This window comes from Mustela nigripes, chromosome 2 (assembly GCF_022355385.1).
Source record: "Mustela nigripes isolate SB6536 chromosome 2, MUSNIG.SB6536, whole genome shotgun sequence".
Classification (NCBI taxonomy): Eukaryota; Metazoa; Chordata; class Mammalia; order Carnivora; family Mustelidae; genus Mustela; species Mustela nigripes.
This window is the reverse complement of record NC_081558.1, coordinates 95,846,561-95,864,099: the sequence shown is the minus strand read 5'-3', so window position 1 is coordinate 95,864,099 and position 17,539 is coordinate 95,846,561. Positions and strand designations below refer to the sequence as shown.

Genomic DNA, 17,539 nt, shown 5'->3' with positions numbered 1-17,539 from the left:
ACTTTAAAGAATACCTGGGAGGTAAACTTTTGAGTCTATTCATCTATAAAAATGTATTGTTCTAACTCCATACTTAATTATCTAGCCAAATAGAGAATTCCAGATTGAAAGTCCTCTTGTCGTAGAAGGATGCAGGCATTGGTAATTGTCTGTTGCATCTAATGTTGCAAAGGAGGGGTTAAATGCCAGTCATACTCTCAGCTTTTTGTCTATGCACTTTGTTTTGTTTATTCCCTAGAAATCTTCAGTGTCTTTTTTTTTTTTTTTAAATTCTTAGAGTTCTGATATTTCAAATCAAGTGTAGTCTCGGTTCAGTTAATTTTGGTTACAAGTCACAGGACACAAGCTCAAACTAGCTTAATGTCAAAAAGGGAATTTATTGGTTCATGTAATTGAAGTGCCCTAGGAACTATAGACTTAAGGAACAGTTCAATTAGGGCTCTTGCTCTTTACTCTGTGATTCTTGTGGTTTAGGCAACGAGGTAGGTCTCAAAACAATCCTGAAAGAACAGAAAACAAGAAATCAAGGCAGATTGATGAACAATGAAATGCAACCAGAGCCCGGTTGAGGCTTATCAAAGGCGACCTTTTATTTTAAACTTGTAGCTATGGTAAAGTACATACAACAAAGAATTTACCATTTTAACAACTTTTAAGTATATAATTCAGTAATGTTAAATATATTCAGACTGTTGTGCAACCATCTCCAAAACTCTTTCATGGCTGCAGAACTGAAATTCTACCCACTACATAACACTCTATTCCCTCTTCCCTCCAGCCCCTGGCAACCACCATTTTACTGTCTCTATGAATTTGTCTGTTCTAGGTGATAGTTATCTTTTTGTGGCTGACTTATTTCATGGAACATAATGTCCTAATGTGTGTCAGATATTTTTCCTTTTGAAGACTGAATTATATTCCATTGTATATGTAATTATATATGTATATACACATATAATATAAAATGTTATATAATATATATAGACATTATGTTTATCCATTCATCTGTCTGTGGACACATGGTTTGCTTACACCATTTGGCTTCTGTGAATAATACTGCTATGAACATGGATGTACAAGCATCTGTTCATGTGGCTGCTTTCAGTTCTCTTGGGTGTATACCCAAAAGTGGAATTGCTGGATCATGGGGTAGTTCTATTTTTAATCTTTAGAGGAAACTCCATACTATTTTCCACAGTGGCTGTACCAGTTTGCATTCCCGCCAGCAGTGCACAAAAGTTCCAATTTCTCCACATCCTTGCCAACACTTCTTTTTTTTTTTTTCCCCCTCTTTCTTTTTTGGATAATAGTTATCATAATTTATCTGAGGTGGTATCCAATGGTAGTTTTGATATGCGTATCTCTAGTGATTAGTGATGTTGAGCATCTTTTCATGTGTTGATTGGTCGTTTGTTTATCTTCTTTTTTTTTTTTTTAAGATTTTATTTATTTATTTGACAGACAGAGATCACAAGCAGGCAGAGCAGCAGACAGAGAGGTGGGGGGGGGGAAGCAGGCTCCCCGCTGAGCACAGAGCCCGATGCAGGACTCGATCCCAGGACCCTGAGATCATGACCCGAGCGGAAGGCAGCGGCTTAACCCACTGAGCCACCCAGGCGCCCCCGTTTGTCTATCTTCTTTGGAGAAATGTCTATCCAAGTCCTTTGTGTGTTTTAAATTGGGTTGTATTTTATCATTATGAGGAGGAGACCTTCTATGGTTGGCCTAATGTATGCTGAGGGCTGAGGGAACAATGTTTAATAGGTAGAAATGGGTAGAGAGAGCATTCTAGGCAGAGAGACCATCAGGAATAAAACAAGATGGCATTGTGGGTGTGTTCAGGTTTCCTCGGGTCACCAGGCTGTGTTGGATGACAGGCACCTTAGGTAAGCAGCCAACACTGAAGCTGGAAAAACGCAGGTGTCCCTACCTGTGGAGAGAAGGGTGGGAGCTCCACCAAAGGCAGTACGCCCCAAGGAGCCATTGGCAGTATAAAAGTACCACGGGATACAGAGCTGTCCTCAGAAAGGTCCCTGTAGTCAGTCTCTGGGAGGACAATGAGTGCAGTTGAGAGGGGTCTGCAAAGAGGCCCTGGAGGCAGCTTCCTTGTGGTTCTGAGGTTCTGAGGTCACAGTATCTACCAAAAATCACATTTGTTCATGTCCTGGAAGATTCCCAGTACAGCTCCACGTTGCTGTTCAGCATACCGTCCCTCCCGAGGCCTCAGAAAGCAGGATGTCTTCTGACCCAGATGCGGTCTCGGGTCAGCTGCTGCCCAGGGAGAGAGCTGCCTTGACTGCAGGGCCATGTGATATGGAAGTAGCCGTCTTTATGCACTGGGCTCTCACGGTATGCACACACTGTGAGGTGGAGGCAAGAACCGAAGTCGCCTGAGATGTCTCCGTTTAGACATGGGAGGACACAGGCAGCTGAAAAAATAGCCTGCAGGAGTAGTGGCAATGAAGGTATCTTAGCAGCTCACGTAATAAAGTCTAGGGAGAAGCTGTACTAGATTACTGCAGGGGCTTAATGAGACCAAGTCTCTGGGTTGCCCGTCACTGTTGCATTTCCCTAGGCCTTCCCTTTGCAGTCACAGGAGGGCAGTGGCAGCTGGGAGCGTGACCACCCTGTACCGCAGCGTCCCTGGGAAGGCTCGGATGAAAGACAGATTGTCCTTGCATTTTCAGAATCTTTCCCGTGGGCCTTTGGGCGCTTCCTCCTGCATCTCATTGGTCAGGACTGGGTCACGTGCTCCTGCCTGACCAATCACGGGTGAAGGAGGTGGCCCGCCATGGTGGCTGTGGTGCTGTGGCTTCTGTCTGGATTTGTGCCCCTTGACCCTGAAGCTGAACAAAATCAGGTTTTGTTGTAGTGTTGAAGATTTATTTTGGAGAGGGTGCGCGTGAGTGGGAATGGCAGAAGGAAAGGGAAGGAGAGAACCAGACTCTCCGCTGAGTGCGGAGCCCCGCAATTGAGAGTCCAAGGCTTGGGGTTACTGAACCACCCAGGTGCCCCCCAAATCAGGTTTCTTAGCAAGGAGAAAAGGGGGTTGCGGTGCTGCAGGAAGGGCCAGCAGATTCTCTGCCACATCACACTCCCTGTGGAACATCTGCTCAGGGAAGACAGTGACCTTAAATCATTTAATTTTGGCTATATTTTGTTTTTCACTTAAATTATTATTTTATTGATTTAGTGAGGCCCGCACATGTAAGAGAATTCACATGAGCTAGAGGCCTGGGGGATGAAGCCTCACTGTCTTAATTTTAGAGTTGATACCTACAGACATCTGCATCTGGCTTCACCTCCACCTCTGGGCACATAGTGCTCTTTAGTTCTTCTGACCTCCTTGGAGAGGAGAGCTAGAAGCTCTGCCCATTGACCTTGAGGCCCAGGGACCTGCTTGTTCCCAAGGCCAGGACCCTCCTTGCCTGCACTTTTGGGCAGTCTCTGCACCAGCCCCATGTTGTAGTATGCGCACTCATGGATCACTATGGATCACAAGAGTCTAGAAAAAGAAACATCAGCCAAAGTGTGTACCAGATAAATACGTTACTTTTTCAGAAATCATAGAAGCAGATTAACCTCTTTGCTGGTTTTTAAATTTATACATATTAAAGTAAATCAACAAGTCCTTTTTGGGAGGGAGCCTGCTGCAGGTCCACTGGAGTGTTGTGTGTGACCTGGTGGGCTGCTTCAACTGCTCCCGCCCAGGCCTGAGTTGGCCTGAAATCCCTGGTTCTGTACAGTGCAGTCGTGGATGTGCTCAGACAAATAGTGGCTTCATTTGACCTATTCTTGCAGGAACAGGTAGAGTCTATTGCGGATATTGGTGTCTTTACATAATGAATCCCATTCCCTAACTCTGTGATGGAAGTTTCCCCCTCCTCTGAATGCAGTGTAGGAGATGAAGTCCTAATGTGTCTCTTCAGGTCATCTTCATGGCCTCCATGGATGAGCTTGGGTTATCCTCATTTTCTGGGAGACTGAAGGGCTTGTGAAGGCTGCAGAGCTTATAAATGCCAACCGTTTTCCGTTCCAGAGGTCCCTCAGTTGCAGGCACAGGCAGCCTCAGTTCAAGGCCAGAGGAAGTATGCCCTTCATGGTCTGAGCACACATACTCTTGTGTGCAGGAGAAATGCTTGGGCTTCAGTGGGGGGACGTGGGCAGAGAATGATCTGCCAGTCCTGCTAGTGGATTCTGAAGCAGCAACCAAGAGAAGAAACAAAAGAAGGTTTGTTTGTTTCGGAATCACAGGGACTGCAGGTGTTTCTATGAACTGCCCACTCTTTGGTACTGATTTCCAGCCAGCCCAAAAGCACTTATGCATAACATTAAATATACATGGGATGAAGTTGGTTAAAATTTTTAATTAATCACATGCCCAAACCCAGGTCTGTTCTGATTTCATAGATCACTGCCCAGATTTGCAGTTACCCGCTCAGGACTATAGCAGTCTGCTTATAGCCCAATAAAGAAGGGAAGATGAGCTGCTTGGCTTATAATTTCTGGAGGAAGTTCTGTTATGTGAAATGGGAAAGGATTGCTCTGGACCTGGTTGTGTTGTGCCCGGTGAAATTCCCAAGTGAACACCTATCTTTGAGCAGCAAGACTCCTACCTTTGTCCTCTGCTGTGGCTCACTGGGCCTCCACTGGTCTCTTCTGCCTTCATGGAGAGCCTGGCCAGCTTCCTACCTTTCTAGGCATTTTGGGATCTTCCTGTCAGCTCCTACTGCCCTGACGAACTTGATAGTGGCAAGCTTATTTTAAGGGGCAGCTTATTTTCTCTTTTAGTGAATGAACAAGCAAGCTAAACAAAGTTGTCTTGTTAGAATTTTTGTATTTGATTTCAGGGCTGGTCTTAAAATTGCACCGAAGGGGACTTAAGACAGGTTGGAAAGCGGTTAGATGGAGCAGCCCGGGGGAGGGGTTTGGGAGGAAGGGAGGAGGCTGACGGAACAGGCATGGCCAGACCGTAAGGCACACAGATGCCACACTGAGGAGTGTCATTACCCACAATGTGATTGGGTGATGGGGGAAGCAGGAAACCATATGTGCATGCCAAAAGATCCCTTGAGCAGCTAGCAGAGATGGGCCTAGGGGGTGACACTGGGGACAGGTAAGGGCTTACTCAGGTCCAACTGAGAAATAATGAGCCCCAATCCAAGGCAGGGACTGCGGAGTTTGAGAGACGGATTACAAAGATACTGCAGAGGTGGAACTGACAGGCTGCCGAGGCAAGGGAGAGAGAAGAGCCCAGATGGCTGCCAGTTTTGTTCTCTGAGCACTAGAAGGGCTATGGTGTGATCCCCTGCCACAGTTATGGACAACTCTGTGTTTTTCTGCCATACAGGGAATCTCCCTGGTCTGTAGAGGGTGTGGGACTGCTTTTCCCAACACTCACTGTGGTTCATTGCCTGCTGCTGGGCTGGAGCAGGGCCCTAGACATATACCCTGTATTGGGTAGGGGCAGAGGCAGGGAATGGAGAGAGGAATCAGGTGATGGCTCTAAGGTGCCAGCGAGGATTCTGGGTGCAGCCCAGCCAAGGCAGCAGACACAATATGGGGTAAGAGCAAAATTCAAGTCCAGAAGGGAGCTGATGCCCCAGATAGGGGGACAGAAATTTGCATCGGGTAAAACGAACAGGAAAAGCCAGCAAGTGTTGGATATTGGAGGCAAGAATGGAGGTGCTTTGGCCTAGACCATGCCAGGGAGTGACCAGTGCTCTCTGGCTCTCATTTGGATCTGCTTTTCACTTCTACCTTGTCCCCAGGGAATAAAGTGAATATTCCTTATTTGCATTCCACTCTGCATTAGACCCCATGGGATCCCTGCCCTCAGGGATTTATAATCTGTTAGGCAAGAAAAGAGGAGAGACTCAATAATACAGAGTATCACCTTTAAGAGGTCAGAGGATGGAACAGTGACTTCTAGGGGCTGCTGGGGAAGCTGTGTGGGAGAGCTGGCATGAAAGAGACCACCTAGCTCTAGGAAGTGGCATAAACAGAAGCCCAAGGAGTGGGAACACTCATAAGACCCAGCAGAGAACAGCAGGTGGTCTGAGCTTGGGAAGGACAGGGAGCACATGTAGGGAATAGGTCGGAAAACAATTAGAGGTGGAGTGGTACTAAAATCTCCAAAGGTCTCATGTCACATGAAGGATATGGCTGAGCAGCCAAATGCCAATGGAAAACAAATTGCTGAAGATTCATCACTGGCTTGGCATGAAGCCCCAGGTTTTTAACAGTGTCTGATGCATGGCAGACCCTCAGTATTTTGTCAAAAGTAGTTTGTCAAAGTAGTTTCAGTGACTTAACCCAAACTTAAGGACTATTAATCCGTTTAGCATATTGAGAAAAGATTGGATTGGGGTGGGGGGAGGATTCCAGAGTTTCTCTCACCACATGTGGAAGCGATCAGTGGGGGTGGCTAAGGGTCTGTCCAGCCCACATCAACAGCTCCTCTCTAGGAACAACACTGTACATTGGCGTGAGTCCCACTGACCATGTCTGTACCATGGGACTCCGACCAGGCTGAGACCGTGGCCCTGCCCTGTCCCTTGTCCACCCTGAGACCTCATGTTCAGCTCATCCTTTACTCTGTGTGATGGCCTGGTAGCCTTCCCATGATTCCATGCCCCTTTACTGCTTTGCCTTTGGTGGCCATGGAGGGGAACTAGAATGACCAGAGCTTGTTTCTCTCATCTGCGATTTTTAAAAATCCTAACTTATTCAAGAAGATAATGAAATCCAATAGCAAGGTGGGTCTCAGTAGTGATGGGAAGTGAAGACCTCACGGAATATTGGCCATACTTGGAGGTTCATTGTATTGGAGGACATGATGAGGGATGAAGAGATGTCCTAGCTAACTGGCATGTTTTGATTGAAAGTGACTAGAAAGAGCGTGGAACTTTTTGCAGACAAGGGGTTTGGGCAGCCTGAAGAAGGAGTGGGAAATGATTTCTGTTTTGAAGGCAAGGAAAGGAGCTGGTGTTTCTGGAGAACCTCCTGTGGGCCAGGCACTGTTTTGAGTACTCTGCATGGGTCAATTCTGATGAACCTTTAGAACAATCTGAGGAGGTGTCATTATCTCCATTTTCCAGATAGGTCATTGAGGCTCGAGTAGTTGGTTGATGGTAGTAGGCACAAGGCTATTCCCAAATATTTCTGTGTCCTGAAGGTGGAGAGCTAGAGTCAATTATATTTTCTAACTTGGTGAAGTTGGGCAGGGTTGTTGGAAGTGACATGTGCCAGTGTGAGCCAACCATACGGTACAGTTGCTGGCAGCAGTCCTTCTGGAGCCCATTTTGTTTCCTTCTGCTACAGACACCATATTCCAGGTAGTGACTGCTCATCGGCTGGAGTCCTGGATTGAGGGGAAAAGATGGTACAGAACAGAGCCTCAACTAGCATGGAATGCACGTGTAATAGGAACATAAAACAGACCTTTATTGTTTAAAGCTCCTGAGATTTGGGAATTGTTAGTGTATCTCATCTGGACTCTCCTGACTGATAAACTCAAGGTCACTCAGTTCCGAAGTGTTGCTACTCGGCTTTGAATCCATGTTTATGTGGCTGGTGATCAAGCCAGTGCCAGGTGGTCATCCCTGGAGCTGTAGGGGCCCACAAGCAAGGTCAGGGCTCGAGCTATAGATTTGCTATCATCTGTACAGCATGGTAGGGAGTAGAGAGAAAGGCAGAGGGATCTGGTCTGTGGGCTTTAGTGTGAAGCTTCCTACCCTTGTGTTCTCTCATTCCTGAGGGTTTGTGGCCGGCGGCACACGTCCTGCTGCTAAGTAGGCCATCTCTACTGCCTGCCGGGGCTGGTGGTTTGGAGACTTTGGCTTGAGTTTGTTGACAGCTGCACACTCATAACACTGCTAAAAACTTCATAAACTCCGAAGCCTGGAAATAGCCCAAGTGATTTGAGGTTTTGCTCACTTGTAAATGTTTGAGTATTGTGTCCACAAATTGCAATTTGAGTAACTCAATTTTGAGGCACAGCTGTTATTTGGAAAAGACCCATCTAGGAACGCAGACTCCTTGCAAAATGATTGTGCTTCATTTTTGTCAAGGATCAGAAAACCATTAAACTGCCAAGCCATATGGCAAATGCCCACTCAAAGCAGAGTGCAACAGCACACCATAATGAATCTGTTTTGGGGGGAAGGAGATAGGACAGAGTCTGGTTTTTGTGATCTCCAGAAAAGCAGATTCACTGCTACACATTTCAGCCTTCTAGAGTCCTGAGTAAGGATTTTTCCCTCCCATGAAAAATTCATATAAAAAATTAAGTTATGATAGATTTTTTTCCTTAGGTATATTTTCCCTTTCAAACAATATCCATTTGAGTTTCTGCATATAAAACAGGTTTAACTGGGGCAGTAGACAGTTCTCAAAGTTTACACACTTTTTCATTCCTTTATACACTAGTTCAGTAAACATTCATTAAAGATCAGTATATCAGTTAGAACTGGGTTTCACCACATATAATGGAAAAATAGAAAATAATGGTGACTTACAAGATTATTTCTCCCCCAGGAAAAAGAAGGCTGAAGGTAGGCAGTCTGGGCCTGGTATGGCCACTCCAGAGTCATTAAGGTCCTGGCTTTCTCTTGGCTTATTCTCTGTCAGACTGGGAGTCTGCCATATTCCAGCCATCACATTGTAGTCAGCAGGAGTGCAGAGGAGAAGGGCAGGATTTTCCCATTTCACGGAGGTTCTGGAAGTATCACGCAGCACTTCTGTTCATAGATCTTTGGCCAGACCTTCGGCACGTGGACAGCTTTCCCCTGCCACCGAGACTGGGGAATATAGTTACCTGCCAGCAAAAGACAGAGACTCTGTTACTAAAGAGAAAGGCAGAGTGGGTAGTGGGAAGTTCCCAGCAAACTCTGTCCCACCTGGGAGCCTAGTGGTTTGTTCTTCCTGCCGGACTATAATCTTCTGGAGCACAGGGGCCAGGTTTTATTTAGCCATATACCTCTGAGGCACTAGCACAGTTGCTGGTAGGTTGTGATTTTAATTATCTGCTACTTGGCACTGCTCACAGGAGATGCCAAGCACTTCTCATAGTCTCCCCGGTCTCTTCTACCTTCTTTGTTCCAAGGTGGCAAGTCAGCTGTGATCTGGAGCATATTCAGCATCAGATGTTATTTCTACCAGCATGACATTACACTACCTGTTTCTCACAATCAAGTCTTAGCTTCAGGGACAAGTGACGCTCAGTGCTGAGTTGTTAGGGTTGAAGCTGGGTAGAAGACTAGAGCAGTGGTGTGTGGGGACGGCCTTCCTCGGGAGCTCGCTTCTGTGGGCACATCTCCTGGGCCAGGCCAGTCAGGAAGAGATGCCTAACAGGCAGGTGGATGCTAAGGCAGCCCTAAGGCTGTCAGGTTTTGATCGTGGGTGACTGCAAAAACAGAGAAAAAGCAGGTGGAGGTGGGGATGGTGAGCTCTGCTTTAAACATAATTGAAAGGAGGGGCGCCTGGGTGGCTCAGTGGTTAAGCCTCTGTCTTCAGCTCAGGTTATGATCTCAGGGTCCTGGGATCGAGTCCAGCATCAGGCTCTCTGCTCAGCAGGGAGCCTGCTTCTTCCTCTCTCTCTACCTGCCTCTCTGCCTACTTATGCTCTCTTTCTGTCAAATAAATAAACTCTTAAAAAATAAGTAAATAAAAACATAATGAAAGGAAAGCAGAGCTAATATTTTTGGAGAACCCCCTATGGACCAAGCATTGTGGTTGGTGGGTCAGCTCTGGTAAGCTCCATGACAGCCCTACGTGGTATGTGATTTATCTCCATCTTCCCTGGGGCTCACTGAGGCTCAGACAAGTTGATGAGGTTTTTTCTTTTTTTTTTTTTTTTTAAGATTTTATTTATTTGACAGTCAGATCACAAGTAGGCAGAGAGAGAGAGATAGAGAGAGGAGGAAGCAGGCTCCCCCCACTGAGCAGAGAACCCGATGTGGGGTTCGATCCCAGGACCTTGGGATCATGACCTGAGCTGAAGGCAGAGGCACCACCCAGGTGCCCCAGTTGATGAGGTTCTTGACCAGAATGCAGGCACAGACCCTTTCCTTCCAGGCAGGTTTCAAGAATCAGCCTGATGTGTGTAAAGTTGGAACACAATGCATCGCCTTTCACTCGGCAAGCCTGTAGCTGTGACTCCCTTCCACTTTCCTGCACCAGTCGAAATGCATCCCAGCTCCTGAGCGTGGGCCTGCAAGAGACCTCATTCCATTCCTTGTGCCTTCTTCACATCTTTTGAAAGTTTTCCCAACCGAAGAGCCAGGCTGCCTGCTTTCCTGGGAGTCTTGTAATTAGGACGAGTGCTTAATTGGCATGTTTGTGTCCGTGGAGAGGTGGCTGACGGAGGAGCCTCACACTGACAATGAAGGCTCGCTCAGCTTTTGTTCCTAGCAGCACTGTGTGCCCATAGCAACAGCAGGTGAATCCGGCAAAGTTGAAAAGAAAAAGTGCCCAGAGTTCGCGTGAAGGTTGATTGCCCTGGAGAAGTTGACATACTTGTGCAGATGGAAATGATTTCCCTGGGTCCTGAAAAATGTGCTCGTCAACCCCAGAAATACAAACCGCATCTCTTGTTTTCTTTAAGATGAGGAGTCCGGTCAAGAGGTCTGTGTAATGAAAGATGTTTGTAGAATCCATTTCCATTCTGCCTGAAGCCATCCGCTTTATGTCTATAATAAACAGGGATGTTTTCAGCCCCTTTCTGAAGGGCCAGGTCCTGTTAGAGGCGCTCACCGCAGGGAAAGGTAAATTGACTGCCTTCCGAGCGATGAGCATTAGCACATTACATCTGCGGTGATGGCACTTAACCTTCCTGGCTCGCCTTTCCTTCCTGTGTCTCTGCGACGGCCTGTGACAAATGGGCCGAAGGGTGCACACTTAGTTAGAATTTGGTGCATGCGGGCCATTGGCTGGCATCACATTACCTGGTGATTAAAGTGAAATGTAGGCAGTAGGAAAGGCTGTCCTCAGGTGAGCTGGGAAAGCACCTGCCCTTCCCCAGGCAGCAGGATCTGGGCAGGAGCTGCCTTGGGCCTTGGATGCACTCTCCTGGGAGCACTTGAGAGCTGTTCCTGAAACAGAAGTAGGAGTAAGTCCCATCCCCATTCAAAATCCTTCTGAGGTTCCTCATTCCCTATGGAATGAAATCAAGTCTCTGGAGACCCCCTAAGGGCTGTGGGATCTTTATACCCTATGCAGCCTGGATCCTGAGTCACCCACACACAGCCACATCAGTGAGCTTTTAGTCCATCACCCCACCCTGGGTGATTTCTGGGCCTCTGCCGCTCTGGTCCAACACACCCGTCAGGACACTCGTCACTGGTTCAGTTCCTTCACCTTCCCTGCCCCTGCTTGAGGTCACTGTAGAGAGCCTGCGCCCACATCGGGGAGTGTATTTGTTTCCTATGGCTACTGTAACAGATTGCCCTGAATGACCAGTTGAAAACAACAGTTTTATTTTCTTACCATTCTACAAGTCAGAAGCCTGAAACCAAGGGGTCCACAGGGTTGCATTCTTTCTGAAGGTTCTAGGGGAGGATCTGTTTCCTTTTGCCAGTTCCAGCTCCTAGAGGCCACTTGCACCGCTTGGTTCCTCACCCCGTCATCTGTCAAAGTCGGCAGCATAGCCTCTTACCTCCTGATGGTCACTTGGACCCTTGCATCTTTTGGTGTCTGAGCCTCCTTTCCTCCTCCTCACTAGGACCCTCATGATAAAACTGGGCCCATCTGCATAATCCAGTCTAACCTCCCTATATGTGGTCCTGAATTTAACCACATCTACACAGCCTGTGCCTGTCAGGGCAGCGACTGCTAGCCTCCAGCTCTCCAGAGCAGAGGGATGCCCTTGGTGTCAGTGGGCGGGAAGTTGGCGTATCCAGGCCGATGGGATCCTGCCATGGACCATGGTGCACCAGGGCAGGAATGTCTTCTTGGATTTCAGTCTGAAGTGGAGTGGGGTCTTGGGGTCCGAAGTGCCTCTTGGAAGCCAGAAAGGTCAGTTTATATCTGCGGCAGGCCCAGTCCAGGACTGTTTGGGACAGAACCAAAGAAGTGAGGTAGCCGCTTGCAAAGGACGATGCTCAGTTGGAGACCATCCCTCATTCTCTCATTCATTCTCCACATTTCCTGAACACCTGTGTGCTAGGCACAGTGCAGGAGGTGAGGGGACCCATGTGAATGAGAAGCCACCCCGTAGGAGTTCACCTTCTGCTTGGGGGAGAGCATGATGGGGACGAAGCAATGGCAGCTCTGTGGTGGCTGGAAGTAGAAAGTGATAAAGCGGGTCCTGGGTATGTATAGCCTGGTGAGGGGCTGGGGGGTTGGGTAAGCACTCCAAGGAGAACAGCTTGAAGGCAGGGATGAGGAGGAGGGTGTTTGAGGTAGCCGGAACTGCGTCTGCAGAAGTGGGGAGAAGGGACACAGTGTGCTGTCTTCGAAGAGTGGGGTGACATGCTGTTGGGGTGGCTGTGAAGCCAGATGAGGTCTATATCTGGAGAGGAGTCTGTGGCCCCAGGTGGAAGCTGTTCGCCTTGTCTCTTCGTTTTAATGAGAAATTCCAAGAAGATCACGCATGCCTCCTTCTCAGCTTAAGTTCTTCAGCAGCAGTTACTGCTCACTCTGCTTATTGATGAGGGTGCCTGGGTGACTCAGTTGGTTAGGCGTCTGCCTTCAGCTCAGGTCTGTGATCTCAGGGTCCTGGGAGGGAGCCCCGCATCGGGCTCCCTGCTCAGCGGGGGAGCCTGCCTCTCCTTCCACCCCTCCCCCCACTTGTGCTTGCTCTCTCTCAAAAATAATTTTTTTAAAAAAATGCTTCTTGATGAGAACCATCGATCGCCAACGTCGTCCTGCCCTTGCTTCACCTCACTAGATACTACTTGGTGGCAGGGCAGGTGACTCACTTTATGGCCTTCATGTGCCCTCATGTCTGAGGAGACCAGCACGCAAATCAGAACCTGGTTTATTCTCCTAGTGGCCCCTGGAGTGAGTCCTTTCTAAGGCTGTCATTGTGTTTCATTGGATTTGGGCGTGGGAGCAGGTTTAGTTGACACAGGTTAGAGTACACAAGTGAGGCAGGAGCACCAACCTTGTTCCTGAGCCTGGGAACCCACACTCAGTGCCTCTTCCCACCCCAGCCGTGGCCCCAACAGGCGCAGTCACTCTGGAGCATTGTGGCTCGGTGCACTGCTGGCAAGGAAAGAAAAGACAGACACATTAAATATCATTGATACTTCTCCCCAACATCACACTCCATTGCTGTTGATGCCACCATTCAAACAAATGATCTAATTTATAGTTTCTGGGAACTTTTGAAAAAAAACAATCAAAACCCCAGGTTACCTGAGATGCTGCCGTTATGTGTTTTAGAAGCTCTAAAAAATTATATTTTGACAAAACGAAATAGAATTTTGAAAGGCTTCATAATAGTTTGTATATCAGCCAGCCTCTCCAGATACAGTCATCACAAGGCTGCTTTTGTGAATAGCTAAGCACACTCTACAAATAATATCTCATTAAACCACCCACCTTCCCCAGGAAGAAGCTAGCAGCAGTAGCTTGCAGACTGCTTTCTTCTGCCGCAGTTGGGGGTGTTACTGCTGCCTTCAAGGAAGATTGAAGAAACTGTAGCCAGCTTAGGTTGGAAGTTCTTTTTACCTACATGCTGTACCTCAGAATACATCCAGAATAACGTCTCTACATTAGGAAGTGCATTAGGCCTTCCCCCTGCCAGGACCCAGTTTCCCTCTACAGCTAGCCACCACCCTTTGCAATCTTCACTGAGCCCTCCTCGGGGCCAGGTGCTGTGCTTGAAGGTGGGAGCCAGAGATGAAGGAAACACCATTCCTGTTCTTAGTGGGCTTATTGTCTGGTGGGTGGGAAAGGCACAAGAGCAGGTTTTTACAAAAGAATGGGGTCTATGGTTTATGGAAGGTAAGTCATAAATTCCCCGACCCCAGCTAGCTGTCAGAAGAGCCAGCTCAGCAGCCAGCTCCATAGCCATTGTATCCCCAAGTCTATGGCAGATGCCGTGCATTAGCTAATCCTATTTCCAATTCCCTTTTCTTTGCTGATTCCCACTGGAGAGGCTGTATTTTTGATTAAGAGCTATAACCTGAGTAGCTCTTTGCTCTTTCTTTCCTTGATCACATTCAAGATGGCTGTAGCCACAGCAGCGATCTTGTGACCATGAGGGAAAAACTGAGAGAACTGCAGGTCCTTGTTGAGCCAGTGACCTAATGGCGGCTGCCTACTTAGACTTCTTGTCATGCAAGAAACAAATAACCTCTGTGTGTTTAAGCCCTTAAAGTTTTAGGCTTCTGGGACTTGTAGCCAAATGCATCCCTAACTGATACAGGCACCTAGTAGGCAGTCAAGAAATAGTGATTGAAGTCACAAATGATCACCTGAGTTGAATCTTAACAGATTGGGGTGTGCTGGGGGGTATTCCAGTTGGAAGAAACTGAAATAACATGTACAAAAGCTTGAAGCAGGAAGCCATGAGGAGCTCACAGAGAAACCACTGACAAGTATTCCCCTGTTGCTGAAGTTTGAGGCAGGCAGTGGTTGGACATAAGTCCCTGCCTTTGCAGCATTTGACTAGAAGTCCCAGCATCCTAACTTCAGTGACTTCAACAGATAGAGGGTGTCTTTTCTTGCATGACAAAAAGTCTGAAAGTAGGCAGCTGCATTGGATCTGGAGAAGCAGACAACGAAGGCCAGATTACAATAGTTTCCTTAGGTACAAAGAGAGTTCCAGGTTCCAGTGACTGAGAACTCTCCATGTTACCCCTGCCATTGCAGAATTATAGTCAGAACCACCACACATTTTTCCTGTAGGTCACTGTATTAGTTACCCTTGGTGCTTTACAAATTAACCCAAAATTTAGCAGGTTAAAATAATACACATTTATTATCTCATAGTTTCTATGAGTTGGGACTATTTCTATACATTACTTAAGTGGGTCTTCTGGTTTAGAGTCTCTCACAAGGCTGCAGTCAAGATGTTCACAGGCCTTCGGTGTGATCTAAAGACTTGATTGGGGAATGGCCCACTTCCACGTTCACTAATGTGCTATGGGCAGGATTTCATTCCTCACAGGCTGTTGGCACCAGAGGTCCCCTTTCAGTTCTTTGCCCCAAGGGTCTCCCCATGAGGCATCTCACAGCAGGACAGCCGGCTTCATCAAAGTGAGCAAACAAGAAAGCAAAAGGGAAGCCAGAGACTTTTTGTAACCTCTGTGGAGCGAAATCCCACTCTTTTGCTGTCTTCTGTTTAGTAGAAGCAAGTTAGTAGGCCCAGCCCACACTCAAGGGGAGGGACTGCAGGTGAGTACTAGGGGGTGAGGCTCACTGGGAGCCACCTCCTCTCTCCTCTTCGTCATGGACAGCAGCTGAAGCACCCATTTCATTATTGGCATGATCATTGCCACAGCCACAGTAATTTATTAAATGCTTACTTTTAATAAAAAGTAAGACTTCTCATACATAGCTCATTTATCCTCACAACAACCCTGTAAGAGGATATCATATTATCCCCATTTTGCATATGAGGAAACTGCAGCTGAGAGAGGAACTGTGATTTGTCCCCCATCATATAGCCTAATTCCAGTAGAGCTCACCGCTCCAGGAGGGAGCATCTCAGAGGCAGGAGAGCCATGTATGCCAGCATGTCCTAGAGCCCAGGCTGTTTATTCCTTTCCTTTAACCTAACCGTGGCCCTGAAATCCCCAGGTGGTGGAGACTGGAAGGTGGACGGTACCCTCAAAATGCTTCTGCCCTAGATAAAGGACAATAGGTAAAATCAGAAAAGATCTGTAGCTTAGATACTCATCCTGTAACAATCTTAATTTCTGGATTTTAGTCATTGCTCTGTAGTTATATAAGAAAATGCCTTTGTTCTTAGAAAACACATACTGAAGTACTTAAGGATAAAGAAGTATTACATCTACAACTTACCCTTAGACACCTGAAAAAAAAATTATAGGTAAAAATGTGTGTGTGTGTGTGTGTGTGTGTGTGTTGTGTAGAGAGAGAGAATGAGTGATAAACCAAATGTAGTAAGATGTTAACATTTGGGGAATCTGGGTAAAGGATATATAGGAATTCTTGGCTCAAATTTTGCAACTCTACTTGCAAAACTCAAAGTATTTTTAAATAAGTTTTTTTTTTTTTTTTTTTAAGTACCAGTCTACTCTGGGACATAGTGAGTTTCACTTGGACTGTCAGAGATGACATATGGGGGTCTTACATACCTCCTTTTGATTTCAAGGTAACCTATCAGAGCCCAGGGAGGTTATAGAGCTTATAAGAAGAACATGGTCTCTGCATCAGGCTGTCTGCATTCCAGTTGTGTAGCTTCTAAGGTCCCTGAGCTGGATAGGTGACCTTTCAGGATTGTGGAAAGGATTTGGGGAGGTAAGGGGGTGACAACACTAAGTGACATAGTGTTGAGCACAGGTCCTGGCCCACGGTAAAGCCTCCGTAAATGTTGTTACTGTTATTACTGCCCCCTCAGTCACCTTACAAATGAGAAGTAATAGCCTCTATATGCTTTAGGGACGCTGATCTGGACAATTGTCTGGTGCCAGCTCTCTAACATCAGTTTTTGTCCCCATGAAGGCAGGGTGGCCACTGCTGCGGGTGCAGATGTGCCTGAGAAGATGAAGAGCCGAATCCCAGTGGTGCTCCTGGCCTGTGGTTCCTTCAATCCCATCACCAACATGCACCTGCGCTTGTTTGAAGTGGCCAGAGACCACCTACATCAGACAGGTCAGTCAGAGGGGCCAGGCCCAATGGATAAACTGATGGCTTGGGCCTCATAGGGTTCTGCTGTCTGTTGTCATCACCACCATTATTAAAACTGCTCAGTATAGGAATTCACAGCATAACTGGTGGCATACATTCCCCCATCATATTCGGAGAGCTAACCTCTTAGCCCCGTGATATGTGGACAAGTCCTATCCCTGGCCATAAAGTTGACAACTTGTCAGGCTCCAGTATCCCCTGCCACTTGTTGCCCACAAAGGCTAAAAAGACAATGGGCACTTTCTAGAAACTGTGTCTCTGGGCATTCTTCCTGATACTCCCAGGAAGCATTTATCTGCTTCCTGCGCAGCCAGATAAGGAGGTAGTATGTGCCTTGCTACTCTTGTGTGTGTGCATGAGAACTCTTGCTGTTCTTCAGTGGGAAAGCAAACATGCTATAATGGGAATTTTGACATTTTCTTTGAATAGATCTTAGACAATTACAAATTAACAATCTTGCATATAGGCCATTTCCAATACAGATGGCATGGCTTTGCCAGAAATATTTCATCAGCTGGGAATATTTAATCTAGAAACGTTCCATCTCTGACTTTCCATTTCATTATTAAGAGAGTAAAATGGCATTTGGAATTTGCATAATTATTTCTAAAAAGAATGTGAATCATTTATATGTTGATGTCAGATATATATGAAAGTATTTATATATTTATGTATACCTTAAGTATTCATATATGTATTTTGTATTTTTGTATTC

The 17,539-nt window shown here is 46.8% G+C and overlaps 1 protein-coding gene and 1 long non-coding RNA gene across 7 annotated transcripts in view; one reads left to right on the top strand and one right to left on the bottom strand.

Moving 5' to 3' along the window:
• The window catches only part of NMNAT3 (nicotinamide nucleotide adenylyltransferase 3), a 125,042-nt gene that overhangs the window by 35,876 nt on the left and 71,627 nt on the right, over positions 1-17,539 (top strand). For 4 of the 6 annotated variants that reach the window (XM_059391033.1, XM_059391037.1, XM_059391034.1 and 1 more), the window contains exon 2: positions 16,639-16,788. In XM_059391033.1, the coding sequence (XP_059247016.1) occupies positions 16,680-16,788 (109 nt within the window). In that variant the 5' untranslated portion in view covers positions 16,639-16,679. Of the gene's footprint in view, positions 1-16,638; positions 16,789-17,539 lie in introns of those variants that run through there. The other 2 variants (XM_059391036.1, XM_059391035.1) reach the window with 2 other exon arrangements.
• Positions 8,528-17,539, bottom strand: part of LOC132011840 (uncharacterized) — a 79,466-nt gene continuing 70,454 nt past the window's right edge. Inside the window, exons 2-3 of the long non-coding RNA XR_009402446.1 lie at positions 13,106-13,206; positions 8,528-8,818 (exon numbers count right to left, since the gene is read on the bottom strand). This is a non-coding gene — a long non-coding RNA (uncharacterized LOC132011840). The remainder of the gene's footprint in view (positions 8,819-13,105; positions 13,207-17,539) is intronic.